The sequence below is a fragment of the Pyrgilauda ruficollis genome, unplaced genomic scaffold, assembly GCF_017590135.1.
Source record: "Pyrgilauda ruficollis isolate IOZ18807 unplaced genomic scaffold, ASM1759013v1 scaffold16, whole genome shotgun sequence".
Classification (NCBI taxonomy): domain Eukaryota; kingdom Metazoa; phylum Chordata; class Aves; order Passeriformes; family Passeridae; genus Pyrgilauda; species Pyrgilauda ruficollis.
In genome coordinates this window covers 1,666,839-1,687,153 of record NW_024514764.1, presented here as the reverse complement: position 1 = coordinate 1,687,153, position 20,315 = coordinate 1,666,839, and the positions used below count along the sequence as shown (strand labels likewise).

The 20,315-nt window shown below is 42.9% G+C and overlaps 1 protein-coding gene across 2 annotated transcripts; it reads left to right on the top strand.

The window, feature by feature from the left end:
- The first annotated feature begins 3,788 nt into the window (after positions 1 to 3,788).
- ARPC1A (actin related protein 2/3 complex subunit 1A) lies at positions 3,789 to 19,504 on the top strand. 2 transcript variants are annotated; one of them, XM_041462389.1, is made up of 10 exons: positions 3,789 to 3,934; positions 7,102 to 7,183; positions 7,920 to 8,024; positions 10,420 to 10,642; positions 12,249 to 12,356; positions 15,218 to 15,430; positions 16,594 to 16,669; positions 16,839 to 17,032; positions 17,929 to 18,019; positions 19,114 to 19,504. In XM_041462389.1, exons 2-10 carry the CDS (start codon positions 7,120 to 7,122, stop codon positions 19,150 to 19,152), a joined length of 1,113 nt encoding a protein of 370 aa, XP_041318323.1. In that variant the 5' UTR covers positions 3,789 to 3,934; positions 7,102 to 7,119; the 3' UTR covers positions 19,153 to 19,504. The 2 variants fall into 2 exon arrangements, with proteins under 2 accessions (XP_041318323.1, XP_041318322.1); XM_041462388.1 differs by having other exon boundaries at positions 3,796 to 3,934; positions 7,079 to 7,183.
- Positions 19,505 to 20,315: the final 811 nt, after the last annotated feature.

Sequence of the window (20,315 nt, the reverse complement as noted above, 5' to 3'; positions counted from 1 at the left end):
CTCATGCAGTTCCCTGCAAAAGGGAACACAGATATTCCACAAGTCTCTTTAGGCACAGAGGTACTCCTGGAACAGCTAAAGGATAGTACAGATGTTTTCACTAATGGTAAAACAGAAAGGGAAAAGCAGCAGCATCCTTTTAGTCCCCAAATGGATGCACAGTAAGGGCTAAGTATTTTCTCAAAAAAAATAGAAGACAGAAAAAGTGTGAAAGAATCTGCAGACAAAAGAATTATCTGTGTGTCAGACTCAAGACCTGACAAATAATACATCCCTGGTGTATCTGGAATGAAGGAACACATCCAACACTTTGTGACGGATCTGTGCTAATAGAGATTTAAGATTTTTCAAGTCAAGGATGGGAGATATGATCCAAGTCATCTCTTGCAAATAATTCTTCTCATCAATAGCCTTTATTCATAGTCTTAATAAGGCTTATTTTATGGGGAAAAACTTGTATTTTTCATAGTGAGAAGGCAGAACATCATATTCCACTCAAACTCAAGATGTAAGGCATCACAACAGGAGGGTAGAGAGCACAGAAAGAGCAAATTCAAACAAGCGACTTCAACAAGAGGTAAAACCAGCTCCTGTGGCAATGCACACCTAGAATGCACTCAAAGCATGACTTTTCATTCACCAATTACCTGTTTGTGTATCTAACAGCTTGCTTCCAGAAGATCTCTTTTTGACTAGCTGCTACCCTGTAGCTGAATGAGGATGTCCCAGTTTAAATCTTTTTTTCATATATACCTTAAGGTCAGATTGCATCTAAACCACTTTCACTAAGATCAGTTCAGCCTTGCTTGTGAGGCTGTAATCTCAAAAACATCAGGATCCTTCCTGGATTAGCACAGTGCAATTGTATCAGCACTTCAGTGGTGGAAAATTCTTTGGGAAGCTTCATTGGAGACAGGGTCTTAGCTTTTAATGCTTAAAACCTCTGCAGAGCTCCTCATTTAGATGCTCCCCCTCCATCTGGTGAAAGTTATTTTGTAAACATAAAACCCATACTTAAAATGTAATTTTGTTGCTGTTATGTAACTCTGCTCGGCCTAGTTGTGTGTCTTTAATCCCTGCAGCCGAGGCAGGTTTATTGTTAAACCAATAAGGGCTGCACTGATTACACATCTTGCAGCCACAGAGCCACAGGACCACTGACAGAGGCCATCACTCTCATCTCCTTCCTGAATACAAGACCTTGTACTGCACTTCTGCCATCCTGACAAATATTTCAGATCCATTCTTAAAAACTTCTCAGAGCAGCCCTCCATCCTGTCAGATCAGTTCCTAACACAGGGCTTCACCACTTCAAAGCAGTCACTGGCAATTTTTTACCCAGATCTGCCTTGTTGATATCTCAGTTTATGACTTCTATGTGGACATAAGAGAACAAATTGTTCCTTTCCTCAGAGCAGCAGCCTTTCATCTATTCCAAGACTAGGCACATCTTCCCTCAGTTTTCTGTCCTCTCAACAGGCTCAGCTCAAGTCATGTGTTCAAAGACCCTGATCATTATTGCCACCTTTTCCCCCAAATCACCCACATTTCTCTGGGTGCACAGGACTCTAAATGCTCTTCTAACGCAGCTCAGCAGAGCAGGATTCCTTTGTGCGTGTTACTCAGATTTTCTTACCCACGTGGGGCTGTGCGGTGTTGACCTCATCTGCAAAAATAAACTTTTTGTTGCTATTGAGCTTTTGACCCTCAGCAGCCCCTCCACCCTTCCCTGCAGCCCCATTCCCAGTGGTGTAAATCTGAGGCTGATGGTGCTGGAGTGAGCAGCAGTGCACCTTCTGCTCAACCACATCCCATTTTTACCACAGAGCTCCCGTTTTGAACCCTGGTTCTGCCATTATGTTTATTCTGGACTCGATCTCAGCTTCAGATACAGTAATTGCATTATTGCATCACAGATGAGTAATGCACAGGTAATTCCCTGTACAAGCACTGATATTAGTACTTCTTCCCTCAACCAGTTTTGCAACTCCTTTAGAGCAGTATCATCTAGACTGGTTTCCCAGTTTATTATTAGAATATCCTGCAAGCCAGTGTCAGAAACTCTACTTAAAATCAAGATATATGACATACATTGCTTTGCCCTTATCTGCAGTCCTTGTTATGCTGCCAGAAGAGGAAATTAGATTGGCTCAATTCATTCCTGACAAAGCCATACTGGCCAGCATTCACCTTCTTTTTTTCCTTTGAGATGCTTATAAATTGTTTATTTTCCCTCAGACTTGAAATTAAACTCACTACTCTATTGCTCCTCAGTATATCTGGGACTCATTTATCTCTCCCCATTCTCCCAGACTTTTTTGTTCTTTGTTGTTGTACTTGAGCTCACAAAATCTCAAAAGTTTGAAGGAGACAAACCATGACACTCCAAAGAGAAGGCAATTCCTTGAGGGGATTGAGAGTAGGGCAAATCACTGCTCATTAATTTATTTTGATATTCCAACCCTCAATCATAGAATCATGGAATGGTTTTGGTTGGAAGGGACCTTAAAGCTCATCCAGTTCCACCCCTCTGCCATGGGCAGGGACACCTTCCACTGTCCCAGTTGCTCCAAGCCCTGTCCAGCCTGGTCTTGGAGACTTCCAGGGATCCACAGCTTCTCTGGACAACCTGTACCAGGGCCTGCCCACCCTCACAGGGAAGAATTTCTCCCCAGTAGCCCATCTAATCTTGCCCTCTTTCAGTTTGAAGCCATTCCCTGTGTCATATCCCTCCATCCCTTGTCCAAAGTCCCTCTCCAGCTCTCTTGGAGCTCTTTTAGGTCCTGGAAGGGGCTCTAAGATTTCCCTGGATCCTCTGTTCTCCAGGCTGAACAGCTCCCCAGCTCTCCCAGCATGGCTCCAGAGCAGCCCTGTCCCCTGCAATGACATCTGTACCAGGGACAGGGTGGCCAGCAGGATCAGGGCAGAGATTGTCCCCCTGTACTCGGCACTGGTGACACCACACCTTGACCGCTGAGTTCGGTTTTGGGTCTCTCATTCCAAAAAGGACACTGAGGTGCTGGAGTGTGTCCAGAGGAAGGCAAAAGTTCTAGAAAACCTTATAAGCCATGGCCGAGGGAACTGGGTTTGGTTAGTCTCACGGAGATTCAGTGTGGATTTATTTGCTCTCATATTTGTGGCATTTTGTCTCCATTATAGGGGTGATTACACCAGTAGGTTCTCTGTGATGTATCCTGCAGGATGGGTCAGGAGTGCTGCTGTGTGGGACCCCAATCTCATGCACGTGTCCTGCATTGTGGCACCTCTGTATTTTGGGAGTCATCTACTGGGAACAATTAATAGCCACACCTTTGTGTTTTTCTCCTCAGAGAAACAACGGGGCAGGGGGAAATACGTTGTTTTTTTCTTTTATTTTTCTGTTTTCTTCCCTTGTCCTCCAGGCTGACTATAGCAGTAGATCTGAAAGGAGGGTGTATTGAGGCGGGATCCAGCCTCTTCTACCGAGCCTGCAGTGACAGAACTGAAGGAAATGGCCTCAAGTTGAGTCATTGCAGAGTCAAGTTAGATGTTATAATTATTTTTTTTTTTTTTACTACTTGGGTGGTCAGACATTGGAACGGCTTACCCAGCTACGTGGTGGACTCCCCACCCCTGGAGGCGTTTAAGAGGCGCTTGGCTGCTGTGATTTAGGGCACACAATGGCGGGGTTGCACCGCCAGCCGCATTCTACCACCTTAAATTTCTCCCCTCACCTTGTCAATTCCCCAGCCGCAGCCGGTGCCGCCCCGCCCTGAGGGGCCGCGCAGGCGCCGCTCCGCCCTTTGTGTGGGGAGGGCTGGCGGCGCAGGCGCCGAGCGCGTTTCCTGCCGCCCGTGTCAGAGCCGGGCCCGCTCGGCCTCTCCCGCCGCCGGAGCGGAGTCGCGTTGACTGCCCAGAGTCCGCGAGTCCCGCTCCGCCGCCGCCGCCGCCTCAGGTGAGTCCCGGCCGCGGCAGCGATGGGCGGCGGGCGGGGGGAGCCTGCGGGCCCGCCGGCGTGAGGGGAGCGCGGGGGGGAGGCAGCGCAGCATCGCTGCCCCGAGGGGCTGGGGACGCCGTGAGGGGGTGAGGCGGTGGGCGCCGCTCGCCCTGAGGGGCCGGGGAGAGGCGAGGCCGAGGAGGTGCCTCACGTTTCCCCCGCTGTGCCCCCCGTATTCCCCGCCGTGCTCTGTGCTGGCAGGGCCCAGCTCACAATCCGTGCCCATCCCGGCGGCTTTATCCTAGCGGTGCCTTGTGTCAGGAGGTGCCCGGGATGAGCCACCCCCCTGGGAGATCCGCGCCGAGTGCCTTGGGAGGGAGTGACAGTGCTGGGAGGCTGTCCTTCGTCGCAGGTGCTTGGCTTCCAGGTGTTTGGAAGTGGTGTAGGTGCTCCGAGGGTGGGAAAGGATTAAAAGGATCCTTTTCTCGCTGTCACACGCACACATTCCGTCTCCACTTCTGAGTCCTGGCTGGCTGCTTGTCCAGGAATGGACAAGTACCATTCACCACATATTTCTCACCCCAGAAGAGGTGACAGCAGCTGAGTGCTGTACATCCCAACCTCGATCCTTTCAGGCCTTGTACTGAAAGAACTGCTCTACAAAGCTGCAAGATTTCCCTTTTTTTTTCCCCCCTCCATTTAAAAATATTTTATTGAAACTCAAAGTCAGTTGCTTTCCACTTGAAATAATACTCAGGGAGAGCTGCATTAAGTACTTGGTAACAGAGTCATACCAGTATCTTCCCCATGTGAGATTCTGAGTTTGGATGACAGGAAGACGTTGAGGTTATCAAGAATTATAAAGCCAGCAGCATTTTCCCTAGTGAAATATGAGCTGGATTTTGTCTGTGTATTAGTAAGGAATAAATATAACTGGAAAACTTCTTAAAGCTTTATCTTTCCAAAGAACCTAGCACTGTATCTATCAGGAGACAGAAATAGCACTGCTCTTTGAGGTTATCATCACTATTGTGTTTTATGGGTTTGTAACCAAACCAAAATGAAAAAAAGTCTCTTGTAACCAGTTATGGAGCTCAAGTAGTTCAGTCAATTGGAAGGAATGGATCATACACCTTTGGGTAGGTTTTGGGAGCAGCTGAATAAAAATACCTGAACTAGGAGTTAGGATGGGACCATATTTTATATGTAATGCCAATCTGTGAATAAAATACTACAGCTCTGTTAGAAAGTGTTTCAAAATAGCTGCATTCCTTGGGGAGAGGAGACTGGATATTTTTACATTTTATTTCGGAAAGAGTAGCAAAGGCTGAGCATTCCTTGTTGGTGGAACAGCTCTTGAACTTTTCCTGTATATGGAAATGTGCTGCTACTGAATGTTGGCAGGAGCTAAAGCAAGATCCTGGAAAAAGCACTTTGCAGTTGTGTTTTGCTTCCACACGTGGAATCTCAAATGATGGATGTCCAAGGGCAGAGGTAAACCAGATATAGCAACATTTTCACATAAACAAAAAAAAAATTAATTATTTTGCCTAGGACTGTGTGTATTTAATATTTCATTTGATTGGTGGAATGTGATTATTATAAGAACTGTGAAAATCATGCTGGTTAAAATTAGGAGCTGGACTAAAACTCGTATTGGTAAAAGTTGTATTTCAAGTACATTTGAAATGCACCCATAATTTGCATATTTTTAGAATAACAGTGCTCGATTTCCTTAAATAAAATAAAAACTCTCTCCAGCTACTTGCATTGGTGAAATACTGTCTCACCTCTGCTCCAAGATCCAGCACTTTCAAGGTATTTGTTAAACTGATGGTGTGATAGTAATTCCTGAGGCTCCCTAAGAGCATACTCATCCTTCTTTCACTCCCAAGTTTCTGTTGGATTGCCATTCATTTCCTGTTTGCTTCCAAATTCCTACCTTGTCCTGAAGTCTCCACCCTCTGCTAACATGGCCATACTTGGGTATGTTGTAATTCCAGGCTGTAATGGGTGTGGATGTCTTGGAATGACATCACGGAGATAGTTCTTTTAAGAGGGATATGTGGGGGTAAAAGTGCTTTGATCCATCAGGCAGTGATAAATTGCTGTAAAAATTAGTGGAGTATACCAAAGGAATTGACAAGTCCAAGTTGGATGTGTTGAACTGTGCACATTTTCATTATTACAGGTGACCTTGAGTTTTTGTGGTGTTATCTTCCATCCGGTTACGCTGCTCTGGTTAATACAGCACATAGAATACTGTTAAAATACCTAAAATATTTTGGTATCTAAAATACTTCAATGTCTAAAATATTTTCATTTCAAAAATATACTGTTCCATGTCCTGTATTAACCAAAGGCAGTGTAAAGGAATGGAAGATAATATAATAAAAACATTTTAAGCAACTTTGTGTTTGTGGATGGATGTACCTCCAATTACAGATTTTCAGCACCGCCTCTTGTAACAGCCATCAGTTAAAAAAAGAAAAAAGTAGGTATTTAGCCTTTTTTAAACAAAATACTCACAAAGTGTAATGATTCAGCTTTAGTGTTTGAGTTTCATGGGGCAAAAGCCTGATTATCAAATAGTTCAGTGCTAGAATTAATTTGGAGAAATTACTAATTAGTTAATTACTAATCATAGTAATTTTTCCCTAGGATGCATATAAATGGTTTTATGAAATAATATATCAGCAGATCACAGTTCCACATCAGTTTGACTTCCTGAAAAAAAGATTTTGTTGTAGTGCTGCCTGTGAGCCTGGATACAGGTCAGGCTTTAGAATCAGTTCACTAACCTTTGCCCTAGATACTTATTTTTTAATTGTTCTATTTCCATAGTAAAATTAATAGGTTTATTGGATTTCTTGAGGGCCTGCTCTCTTGTCTGTGAGGATACACAAAGAAGCAAGTGTATGTGGCTTTTAGGGCAGCTGCAGTTAGCTAATGCAAGCAGGACAATGCAAATCCATCATCCTACTGAAAATATCTGGGGGTGTGACACAGGCAGCTCTTGAGCAGCCTTATCGTATTTAGGTTGTGATCTGTAAATAAATTGTAACACTGCATTGGAAGATGCTTGGTAAGTGCTGAAGATTAACTTGGTTTTATTAATTCTCTCATTTTGAAGCGTTTTGTTTTCAATTTTACGCCTTTCAGCCTTTTCACTTTTTGCAACATAGGAATCTCTTTAACTCGGAATGTCTCTGCATCAGTTCCTGCTGGAGCCAATCACCTGCCATGCCTGGAACAGAGACCGTACTCGTAAGTAATAAGTTCATTTTCAATTTTATCTTTTTTTTTTCAATTGCTGCTGTTTTCTTTCTGCTGTCAGTTTTTGATCTTGTGGTGTTCTGGGTCACATATATGGAAGGTGTGATCAGATACACAGTTCTACTTGTTAAATGTTCTACTTCTGATCCAAAAAGCACAAGTCTTCCAAATCTGAGCTTTTCTAAGCCTGTTGCTGGAACTCTGGCATAGGAGGTAATTGAGTCTTCCTGGTGTTCCACAAAGCTTTGCCTCCTGGCCAAGTTTTCTATATAATGTGTGTTGTTGTGTTCCAAATGTGCTGTCTTCCTGTGCAGAGTACTCATGGCCATGGAATGTGTGCCAATATCAAACTTCCAGAGGGCAGGGTTAGGTGGGATTTTGGGAGGAAATTCTTCCCACAGATTCCCAGAGAAGCTGTGCCTGGAAGTGCCCAAGGCCAGGTTGGATGATGCTTGGAGCAACTGGGGATAGGGGAAGGTGTCCCTGTTCATGGCAGGGGGTTGGAACTGCATGATCTTAAAGATGCCTTCCAACCAAAACCATTCCATGATTATTTGTCCATAATTATTGGAGATTTTCCAGGGATTTTGGCCCTTCATTTACAAAGCCCATATAATGCTCTCAAATTTGTAAATAGAGGTTTTAGAAGGGAAAAGTCTTTCCAAATATAGCATTTGCTATTAAAAAGCTTTCTGTACAATTGGATTGTTTTATTTCTTCTTTCAAGAGATTGCCATTAGCCCTAATAACCATGAAGTGCACATCTACAAGAAGAGTGGGAACCAGTGGGTGAAGGCTCATGAGCTGAAGGAACACAATGGACACATTACAGGTGAGATTGAGCCAGACATGAATTTTTCCAACCCCTCCTGTTTTCCCCAGTTGAGATTCTGAACAGGAAATTTGCAAGTGTTGAGTAAATAGATCTTTTTATAGGTTGGCATTCCCACTTAGACAGAGCCTTGCAGCAGTTTTCTGAACTGCATGCAGTGAATGTTAGGAAGAAAAGCCCTATCTCATTTCCAGACATTTCAGTGGAGTTACTGAGCCATTTTTTCTTATCTATGGCTTATTTTTCATCCCTAATGACATAATGAGAACACATTTTCAGTATGCTGAAGGTAATCTGCTTGTGTCACAGTGATGCATGCTGTTCCCTTTCAAGTGCTAGTACTAAAATTTCATCCAGTGTATGACTGTAGAATTGCTTTGTGGTTTCCAACAACAATAAATACCCTTTTTTAAGGAGTGTATAAACATATGAAGTGGTCAGTCCTGGACTTAGACCATCAGTGAGCACATTTATTGCAGGCTCTGTACATCCACAATGGAAATTAAGAGGATCTGCCACACTGAGTCACAAGGTGTTATTTTAAAAAATGTGATTATTCTGTGGCAGTCTTTTATATTACTGGGTTGGTTTTGAGTTTTTTTCATAGTGATATTTTTAAAAGGGCTTTATTCTCTTAAGGAAATGAAAATAATTAATACAAGCTCATGCCCAACTCAGCTCACTAATGGGCAGAAGTATCAGTCCAGCAGCATTTTGCAGGAACCTTATTCAATTTTTCCAATTCCTGCTGTCCAAGGGTGCAACTATCTCTGCTTCTTTGTGAAGAGTCACTTGGGCTGCATTTACAAATTAAGTGTATCCCCACTAAGACATTCTACTTGTACCTGTTATTGTTAGAAGCCAAGTATTCATGACTTGGGAGAAGGGCTTTCCCTGCTTTCCTGCACAGTGTGCACCTTTGGAATGCCAAACACTGTGGTGGTTGTAAAGAGTGGAGTTAAGCTGTGGCTACACACAGGAGAGCCACTGATCAAACTGCTTGTAACCCCTGACAGGAGTGAGTCAGCTGCTGCCACTGCACCTCCTGATCACAGGGGACAAGGTCCTTCTCGTGCCTCAGGTTTGTGGTGAGCTGCCTCTACTCACTCACAGGAAGAGCTTGTTTTCTGCTAAGCTAAAAATCTGAACTTGGCCTAAGTCAGAACAGCGCCAGGGCTGGTGAGAGGAAGTGGTGGGCAGGAGAAGGAAGAGAGACATGATGGTCCCTCTTTCAAAGGCAGTGCTAGAACTCCTGTAACTGTAGCTTCAGACTATCAAGCTCTTCACTTTTTAAGCATAAATCTATTTTGAATTAAACAATGTATGAATAATATGATAACATTAGTGCAAATTCTTTCCACAGCTTTTATTCCACTTTCAGTTTGTGAGCTTAAGAGATGTTTTCCATACTGAATGTAGTAACGGAAAACCACTGATACATAATTTGTGGCAGGAGAGTTGAGAACTGCATCCCAGAGGATGCTAGAGAAAAGATGAAAAATAGTGTTCCCATAAGACTTTCCAGTTGGGAACATTCTTCATTGCCTGGGAGGGGAAAGAAGCAATGACAGCTTTATCAAAGGTTTTATTTTATTGTTTGAATTTGTTCTGTATTTCTTGGTAAACCTTTCTTGTGGCACAGCTTAAATAGGCATGGAAAAAATGTAAACATTGTGTTAGTGCATAATGATTGATAACAGCTAACCAAAAATCCCTGTTATTTAAACTTTAGATCATGGCTGCAGTCTGGCAGCAAGCACAAATTGCTGTTAAGAGGTTGTGCAGTTTTAGAATTGCTGAGTTTCAGCTGTTGAGAGGGATCTTGCACAAGTCACAGGTTTGGAGGGTGCTGCTGGACAGGCCTTGGCCGGTCTGCAGAGCTCCACCTGTTGGCCAGCCCTCGGAGCTTCCTCAGCCAGCAAATGCCTGGGATCTGCAGTTTTGATGAAAGCTAGAGGGAGAAACAGCTCTGAAATAGCTCCTGGAGAATAAGAGATGAATGACATAACAGTAATAACTGTCTGAGTGATGAGTTCGCCAGGAACTGCAGTGACAGGGCAGGGAGGAACGGCTTCAGACTGAAAGAGGGGAAATTTCTGTTAGATATGGTGAAATTTTTCCCTGTGAGGGTGGTGAGGCCCTGGCTCAGATTGCCTGGAGAAGCTGAGGCTGCCCCTGAATCCCTGGGAGTATCCAAGGAAGTGTCCAAGTGGATGGAGCTTAGAGCAACCTGGGATAGTGAATGGGCGTTGGCACAAAGCTGGAACTGGACGATCTTTAAGGCCCTTTCCACCACAAACAAGTCTGGGATTGTGTAACAGAGGGCTGTGAGGTGATCTCTATTTTGCCTTAATGTAAAGGGTAAAATTAATTCCTGTGACCCCTTCACTGGCAGGGATTGACTGGGCTCCCAAAAGCGACCGCATCGTGACGTGCGGCGCCGACCGCAACGCCTACGTGTGGAGCCAGAAGGACGGCGTGTGGAAACCCACCCTCGTCATCCTCAGGATCAACCGCGCCGCCACCTTCGTCAAGTGGTCCCCCTTGGAGAACAAGTTCGCTGTGGGCAGTGGAGCTCGACTCATATCTGTGTGCTACTTTGAGTCTGAAAATGACTGGTGAGCTGGTTTTGTATCTTTAGGTCGGCATGGGAACACTGATGTTGTTTAATGCTGGCAACTGGGTTACTAATTTATTCCTGAAATATTCAGGAAATGTTGAGGGATGGCCTCACCAGTTCTTTTGTGGACTTTAACATTTGGGGAATAAATGTTATTCTCTCTTCATTCTGCTGTAGCACCTAAAGGCCTTTGCCTATTTTCAGACAGTGCAAGTTAGTGTGGATGTGTTCTGCCTGACTGTCATAAACATATGTTTCTTTTCTGCAAGTGCAAGAATTTCTGCAGAGTAAAGATTTCATTACTACAACTCTATGGTTGAAAAAAGAGAAATATTTCCTTCCCCTTCTTCGTGCCAGAATGAATGAAGAAATCTTCACTGAAGTCTTTATTCTGTATCTATTATTTTGGGCCATTTCTTGTCATTCTGTCACATCTCCAGGGTGATCTGTTAAAAGATGTTTGAGCTTGTCATCGACCTGTTCTGCATTTTGTCATGTACTTTTACCACAGTTTATAGATTTGACGTAGGAATATCACAAAGATATTTCCACCATTTACAATTTTCTCATTTTAGCATCTAAACTTAATGCTTCTGGTCTTCTCCCTTTGTAGCTGCATGTGTTGGAGCTACATTTGCTGTATCATCTGTAGCTGAAATCAGTGTGTGGGGTATCTTTTACTTTGGGTTGCATAAACAGGCACAAAAACACAGGTGTTCTGTGTGTAGTTTGCCATGTGGAGATGAAAAACAATGGCACCATCTGCAAAATACATGTTAAAGATTGTCTTAGACTTTTATGCTTTCCAGCATATTCACTTATCAATATTTTTCTCTGCCTTGCTTGTCTGCAAAAGAATCAAGACTCCATATGCTAAAGAAATATAATTTGTAAATTGTGAACCTTAAAACTTGTGCTTGATGGAAGTAAAATCAAAGAAAAGGCACCATCAGCCCAAAGGCCATCAAGTGAATAATAGATTTCATTACTAGTTTGTAAATAGTTCAGATAAACCAAATCTGCTGAGACATATTTAGGCCACTATTGATGAATTCAGCAGCAGGACCACTTTGCACTGCAGATAATTGAGATGAATGCACTGGTTGGGTCATTGGCAGTCCCTCCATTTTCTTGTTGTGTTTTACAGTTATTGTATTTTTAAACAGTAGAAAAGTCAGTAGGCAAGAGATGTGAGTATAACATTCATTGGAAGGACTGGAGAAGGACTTGTGCTTGGTGATCCATGAAAATAGTCGTGCTTCACTGGGGGAACAGACCTGGCAATTTCTGTGCAAAATTCACATCAGGGAATTCCATCTAATGCATCATAAAAATCAGCTTGAAGGGGAGTAGGACTTAGCTGAGGAGATACATATTTAATGAGTTTGTTCATAATATTTGAAAGTTTAATTAAGGTAACCATAAAGTTCACAGATTGCACAAGAGAATGTGAAAGATTTGGACTTGAAGTTTTTTCCAAAATGGATGTGTTTAGTCATTGACAGGGAGTGATCTTCTTGAGAAGTGCTTCATAGATTTGTGGGAATCACTTAAAATATGTTCATATAAATTTCATGTCTTGTTTTGGTTTGGTTTTGTTTCAGGTGGGTGAGCAAACACATTAAAAAGCCCATTCGTTCCACTGTCCTCAGCCTGGACTGGCACCCCAACAATGTCCTGCTGGCTGCAGGATCCTGTGACTTCAAGTGCAGGTGAGAAACTAAAACATTTCTCTACAGTTTGGGTTACTGGATCAAATGGGTAGTTTGAGCATGTTGATCAGGTGTTTGCATTTGGTATTAGAGTAGAAGGTGCCTCATTTTGTACTGTTGTTGGTACCAAAATAAAATACCCAGCTTGAGAAACCTTTGGTTTGGCTTTGGTGCTGCTGTCTCCTGACTTTGCACAGCCAGCATGGATCTGCTGAGGGACACACCTGAATTTTGGGGATTGCTGGGTTCCTTCCCAGCATTACACAGCATTTAGGCTGAGAACTGGTCATTAGACTCAAGTTGGATTATCAGTTGTTATCTTGTAGAACACCACTGCTAGTTAGAGTTCAAAAAGCAATACCCTAATGGTGCAGTTCCAAAATTCAGAGTAACTGGTCATTTCCAAAGGTGTTATCCCATCTTTTTTCCTCTGAGTTCCTTGTTTCCTCCCCTTTGCCTGTGGGGAGCAGAGCCAAGCAATTGATCCACCTGCAACTCAACACAATAGAAGAGATTTTTGAAGACCATTAAAAAAAAAAAAAAGCTGTTAAAGGCAGATTGATGTGAGAGATGGATGGGGGAGACTTTGCAGCTGATTGTGAAATTAGAGTGTGAGGGATGGGCCCTGCAAACTGCTCTGTGCTGAGTGATTGGGGTCACTGCAGGGAAGTCTGCATGGGGAGTCTGCAGGGCCTGACTTGAATCCACATTGACTTAATCACTTGTACCTTGAATGATAATGAAAGCTTCTTTTCTTAAATTCTTTATGTAATAGGGCAATTTTTAAGCTTCAAAGTGTGTACTAAAAATGACTAAGGAGGAGTGGGAGGGGGAGGTGGGACTGACTATTGCATTCCTTATTTCAGAATGAAACCCTCACATCTAAACCCCATCCTTTGATACCTTTTCATGTAAGGAGAGATGTTAAATGGAAGCTGGGAAAGAGAGGGGAGAGCTATCTCCTCTTTGCTGCCTTATTTACAGTTTAAATTAGATAAACTGTATGTATTCACTTCCTGTCACATAATAGGTGATGTGAAACAGAAGCAGCTGCTTTTCATATGTGGAAGTTTTAAAATTTGGTTTCATAAAGGACTCAGGATTTTGACATAGGTCACCTGAAATGTGTATGTGTGTCCAACCCAAACCATTCTGGGATTCTGTTTCTTTGTTTCTTCCCCAAATCCATGGAAAAACTATTCTCTTTTGTAAATTATGAGTACAGATCTCTAGAATTCCAGTTCTCCCTTCCGTTCCATATTAAAAAAAAAAAAATACCTGAAGTGTGCACCTGTTCTGATGGAAATTATGAAATGGATCTGCCAGAGAGAGCCACTGCCACGTAATAAGCAGCTAAGTGGGAAACATTTTGGGGAAGGAATGAAGGGCAGGAGGCTGCAAATTGCTGGGTATTCAGCAGAGATTTTTTGTGCTTGGCCAAGATAAATGAGCTCCCCTTGTATTTATCTGAAATACATATGTATCTGTATGTATGTATCTGTAGCTATGAGCAGCACATAACTATGATTTTATGTTCTTGCTGAGGGAATGAAAGTCATTTCCCAACATTCTTTGAAGGCTGAGGCCTTCAAGTTGAGGTTATTTTGGTTTTAAAAGACAGGGAGATTTTAATAAGGGGGAAGACTTCTTATGTTTTTAAGTAACAGTTAAATTCAAGGTCTTCCCTAGTTAGGTATGATTTTCCTGCCTTGTGTCAAAGGCTGTTTCTTTAAACATCTTGTCCTACTTCCATCCATTAAGAGGCCATCCTTTTAGGTAGCTCTATAAAATCAGATTTTTAAAGGATTATCATTAAATTATATTTAAACTAATAGAGCCAAATATATATCCATACTTAATTCCCTGAAAATCTGTACCTAATATAGCTGCAGTTAAACCCTTCTCATTCCATATGAGCAGCTTTATTGAAATAAGCTGAATATAGGTACCTTTGGAAGTGCTTGCCCCACACATACAAAAGATCTAAAAAACAGGGAAGGGGAGGCTACATTTTCTTCAACTCACTATAAAATAATTCCTGTTTGTGTGACTGCAACCATGAATATTTGATTATAGTTTCTCATTTATACTGATTTTTTTTTCCCCTCTGGTAGTAGCATGGTGTAGCTGCCTTGCTCCTCCTGTTCAATGGACTCAAATCCTATGGTTGTGATGTCCCATTAAATTCCATGGTAACAGTCAAGAACACCATATTGTGGCATGTCTGAATCATGCAGAAGGAATTTGATGAAAGGGGGAGCTTTCTATTTAAACATACCTTAAAAATTGTAGTGCTGGGGGAAAAAAATCTATAAAAACATTGCAGTGTTTCAGGTTTTCAAGGCATTTTTGCAATAATGAGCCAGAAGAAGGTGGCTCAGAGCTCCTTTGCTGACATCAGAACATCACATTTCTTTCTTTGAAATCCTGCTAAAACAGGAATGTTCTTAAAGAGTGGGTAATTTTGTAGGTGTTTGTATTAGCTTCTAATTATACAGTGCCATTCCTGGGTTTTCTCTAACTGAAGGCTTGACTCTGGAGAGCTGTTAGCACCGCAAAAGGATGAAAGGGAAATCTTGGCACGGGGAAAAATGCACTGACAACGTGTGGTTTTGTGCCATCTTCTGGAAAAAAGGGAGAAGGCTACAAGAACAGCATTCATGAGAAACCTGTGTGCTTTACACCCTTTGTACTGCTGCTTTCTCTCTGCATGCTGCTGCTTCCAGGCTTGTTCAAAGACACCAAAATATTTTGTTTTCAGAGAATCAGGACACATCTGTCTCCTTCCAACATGAAATGCACCCCATGCTCCCAAGAGCTCTGTTCTCTCTTTGTTCACACCAAAATCTTTTTATTTGCAGGGTGTTCTCTGCTTACATTAAGGAAGTGGATGAAAAGCCAGCCAGCACTCCCTGGGGCTCCAAGATGCCTTTTGGGCAGCTGATGTCGGAATTTGGGGGCGCAGGCAGCGGAGGCTGGGTGCACAGCGTGAGCTTCTCCGCCAGTGGCAACCGCCTGGCCTGGGTCAGTCATGACAGCACTGTGTCAGTGGCTGATGCCTCCAAAAACATGATGTGAGTATCCCCTTGCTGCTGTTGTGAGCCTGAGGATCCTAAAGGTCTTTTCCACCCTTAATGATTCCGTGGTTCCGTGTGAAGTATTGGGCTCGCAAGCTCGTGCCTCTGTTGCCTGTTTTACTGTAGGCTCCAGGTCCCTTTGAGGCTTATATAAATATTCTGTTAATAAGGTTTGTTTCTGTGAATTTTAGAGTATATAATTTAAATTCTTTGTAAGAATTCTTTGGTGAGAGTATAGCCAATTTATTTTGGTGGGGGGGGAAAGAGGCATTTGGGAAAAAAGGTATGTTCCACTGAGTAACCAGGGAAACAATATTTCCTTTTCCAAAACAATATTTGCAATACAACATATTCCAGACAATATTCCCAATTCAAAGAGAATCCAGAAACATGCTCACTGCAGCACTAAGACCACATCTCTAACCAGAATCTGGAAAAGAAGTTCATGAAATATTAATTTCAACATCTGTCCTTAAGATGCTGCTGATGCAAAGTTTCAACTTACACCTTCCAACAAAATACTTTACTAACAATTGCTCCTTCTGCTCCTTCTCTTGATCTGCATAACTTTGCAGTGTCCTTGGTTTTCCAGCCAGGAAGGATGAGATCCTCCATATGTTTTGGTAGCAGCAGTCTCTGGGGTCATCCAGGCATTTCTGGGATTAATTTTGAATTGTGGTTCTGATCAGTACAGTAGTATAAGTACCTGGCAGGGAATATCATTCATTATGAAGTGTTTAAGAATTCTCTTTGTCATTAAGTTGCAGAAGTTGACTTAAATGAACATCAAGGCTTTTTGCCTCTGCAAAAATGTCAAGCATCAAAATTTCAAGTGTTTTTTATATTCAAATGAAATTAATATATTCATCAAAACAGATATTTTTGGGGTTATTTCCTTTAAACTGTTTCTCCTGTTTACACACAGTTTTGGTAATGTTAGCCTTTCACCTGGAATACTTGGCTTTGTTATAAATCTTCCAGCACACTTGCATTAGGCTGAAACTTTTTATTACAAATTACAACCTTCTGTTGTCACCACAGGACAGCTGAGCTACCTTGACTTTTCCAACAATCCTTGCGTGGGAACAGTGCCTATTTTTTGTTAGAGCCGAAAATGAGAGGTTTCAGTGAATCCCTCTAACAAATGTCCTTGTGCTCAGGGTTTCGCAGCTGAAAACAGAGTTCCTCCCACTCCTGAGCGTGTCCTTTGTCTCCGAGAACAGCGTGGTGGCAGCTGTAAGTGTCTGTAATTTCCTCCTTGCAGAGCTTTGTCATGTTTTGGAGGGGGAGAAAACCCCATATTTTGCACAGTTAATACTAAACAAGCTCTGCCCTGGTGTTTGCATGTTGGAAGGGCAGGGTGGGAATGCTGAGCTGGTGTTTCCTGACAGCTCTTTGGTTGCAGGGCCACGACTGCTGCCCGATGCTCTTCAACTGTGACGACCGTGGCTTGCTGAGCTTCGTTTCCAAACTCGACATTCCCAAACAGAGCATCCAGCGCAACATCTCCGCCATGGAGCGCTTCCGGAACATGGATAAAAGAGCCACCACGGAAGACCGCAACACCACCCTGGAGACACTGCACCAAAACAGTATAACGTGAGTGTCCTGCTGCCAGGGGCAGGCCAGGCAATGGTCTCCATGCAGGGTGTTCTGCAAACCCTTAGGTTTGCTGTACCAGAAGGGTGTAGCTGGTATTCCTTGTGGTCTTTCCCTAGCAGCTCTCTTTTACTGGGATTTACGTGGGTGCTGGTTAATCATTGACGTGGCTCCAGCTGTTTGCTCGTGGTTAATGCGTTGTGTACCTTGGACACAGCTTATCTTATCAAATATGTGGGTAGTTCCCATGAGGCTGGTGGCACTGTGCAAAATCCAGTCAGCAAAATCCACCTGAAATTCACATCCCAGCTTCCTATTTCAGATGTTACTGCCATGTGTATTTATTTATTATGTATCACTGTTTTCAAGCTGAAAGAGGGCAAATTTAGGTTAAACATACAGAAAAATCCTTCCCTGTGAGGGTGGGGAGGCCCTGGCACAGGTTGCCCAGAGAAGCTGTGGCTGCCCCATCCCTGGAAGCTTTCAAGTCCAGGTTGGATCAACCTGGGATAGTGGAAAGTATCCCATAGCAGGGAGTGGGGCTGGATGAGTTCTAATGTCCCTTCCACCCCAAACCATTCCACAATTCTGTTAATCAAAAGGATTCATTCAGGTTAATTGGGTAAAATATCTTTGCATTAAAAAAATTATGTCATCCCCAGGGATGTTGAGCAATTTCTCTTTATTCAAGGGAAACATTTTGTCTCACCAAGCCATTAAAGAGCTTTCAGCATCTTTTCCTTGGCTTATTCTTCTGAGGCATTCTACCAAGAGTCTAGTGTAGGCTCTGGTATAGTCATGTCTCCATCCAAAGAGTAGGAGTAGAATTCAACCCAAATTTCCCAGTTTTCTGGCTCTCTGGAATGGGTGTTGGAGCTCTCACTCTCTGTTTGCAGCCAAGTGTCTATTTATGAGATAGACAAACGGGATTGTCGGAAATTCTGCACCACCGGCATCGATGGAGCAATGACCATCTGGGATTTTAAGGTAAAAATGTGCTTTTACTACCATGTTTATGTGAACTAGCTGGGGTGGTGGATTTTTTTTTTTTTTTTTAAATCTCTAGTATCAACTCCTGGGGCTCAGCCCCAAGCCAGGTTTTAGTAGCAGCAGGAAATCCAGACTGGAATATTCAAAGCCATTAGTGAAGTCCATAAGAAAAACTGATCCAAGAATCTGCATAAAGGCAGATGCAGTTTGTTAAGCAGATGGTGCTAATACAGACTTATTTTTTAATAGAATTACTTAATGTCCCTGTAGGAATCCCCTTAATTCTTTCATTCTCCAGCCTCAGCCACAGTTGGACTGGAGCAATTAGTACAACACAACCCCCTGCCTCTTCTCCCATCCCATGGGGCTCTGCTCATTGCCCTGCTGCAGAACATGGTCCTGTGCTCTCAGAATTAACTTACCCAAGGAGTAAGAAGTTGTTTCTAACAGCTGGAAAATACAATATTGAAAATCCTAAAAGGATATATTAATGTCCATGCTTGCTTTGCTCAGGCCTGGCCAACAGAGGTCCCTGTTGGTCTTCCCAAAACTGGGGTATGGGATCTGATTTAGGGAGAGAATAGATTGTCTGTGTTCTGTGGTGCCAGAGTGCTCTGGTGGGGACAGGAGTCAAACATGAAGTGATCTCTGCATCTGCGCTGCTTTAGTGCAGTTTCAGGTCTGTATCATTGGCCTGTACGTGCCTGAGTTTGAAAGGAATGACTGTTATGGTCTCTGGCTCTTGCATTAGGAAGAAATCCTTTACTTAAAGAAGAAATTCTTCCCTGTGAGGGTGGGCAGGCCCTGGCACAGGTTGCCCAGAGAAACTGTGACTGTCCCTGGATCCCTGGAAGTGTCCAAGGCCAGGCTGCATGGGGCTTGGAGCAACCTGGGACAGTGGAAGGTGTCCCTGCCCATGGAATGAGATGAGCTTTAAGGTCCCTTCCAACCCAAACCATTCTGGGATTCTATGATGAGTCTAATTTCAAATATTCAGGTTTTTTGCTTGGTTTTTTTTAGCATTTACACTGAATTATTTAGCCTAGGCTATGGCAGCAAATTGTAATTAAGATTTTTTTCTCTCCTTCAAGACTTTAGAGTCCTCCATCCAAGGGCTACGAATCATGTAAAGATGGATTTCCATGATCTAGCAGGACAAACTGCTTGACAGAATGCAGCTCCCACATCTGCACAAACGTGAAAAGGGAGGAGGAAGGTGAAATATTTGGAAACACTGAGAAAATACAGCTTGGCAGATTTTCTTTTGAATCTAAATTTGGTGAATTGTGTTGGTTTCAAAATCAGCTGTGATTGTTCTTTTTTTTTTTTTTTTTGGTTTGTTGTTTCATTCCATTCTTTTACCAAAGCTGCTCCTTAAGTAGTTTATTGCAGGAAGTTATGAATCACTAACTTAAAAGGGGAATTTTATGTAAATTGTCTGCTAGAAATAATAATAATAATAATAAAAAAGAAAAAAACGGATTTTTTTTGTTGCTTTGTTTTGATTCTTATTGATTGAAAAAGGGTGTTAAGGAAACTGGGAGAGAGACAGAGTGGGGAAAACCCTGCACTGATATTTTATGGCCTTAAAGCAGGAGAAGTTCATCTTAACTGAAAGATTCTAAAGTTGACAGACCTGGAGTTCTGATGACCTGGATGTGAAGATTCAGATGAGCTTCTTCCAGGGGAATTCTTCCCTTGAGGTGACGATTTTGGAGGATGAATGATTTTATCCTACTTCTCTTCATTCTGTCTGCCTTGCATTTAATCCGTAACAACAGCAAATTAACCTGAATGTCTTTTTTGTTGTCTGCTCAGTGGGTGTCATTTTTCCAAAGGTGAGTGACCAGAATTATTTGTAGTTGCCTTTGGGATTGGTCCCAAGCCTGCTCCCAGGGCAGTGCCTGGGGGACAGGATGGAAGGCTCTGTGTGGAAGGTGAGACAAAAATCCGCTGGGGAAGACAAATTAAAAGCAAATCTCATGGTAAGTCCTTGAAACTTCAAGGCTGGGGAATCACCATCCCTGGAGGTGTTCAAGGAATGACTGGACGTGGCACTCAGTGCTCTGAGCTGGTTGGCAAGGTGGGGATTGGTCACAGGTTGGACTTGCTGAACTTGGAGGTTTTTTCCACCCTCAGTGGTTTTGGGATTCTGTGTCCTGTCAGAGCTGGGCTCTCAACCCGTAAAATCCTCTTTTTATAACAACTGGTGGGAAAGGAAGCTGCAGCCAGAGGTGTCAGTGTGGTCTGGCTTCTGGGCTGATCTTTGTCCCCAGGTGCCTTTTGCAGTTCA

Bases quoted from the DNA above. Each gene is read 5' to 3' on its own strand.
- ARPC1A (XM_041462389.1), top strand. From the start codon at position 7,120: ATGTCTCTGCATCAGTTCCTGCTGGAGCCAATCACCTGCCATGCCTGG. The intron at 12,357-15,217 runs GTGAGAAACTAA...TTTTATTTGCAG, and splicing joins TCCTGTGACTTCAAGTGCAG to GGTGTTCTCTGCTTACATTA. The intron at 15,431-16,593 runs GTGAGTATCCCC...CCTTGTGCTCAG, and splicing joins GATGCCTCCAAAAACATGAT to GGTTTCGCAGCTGAAAACAG.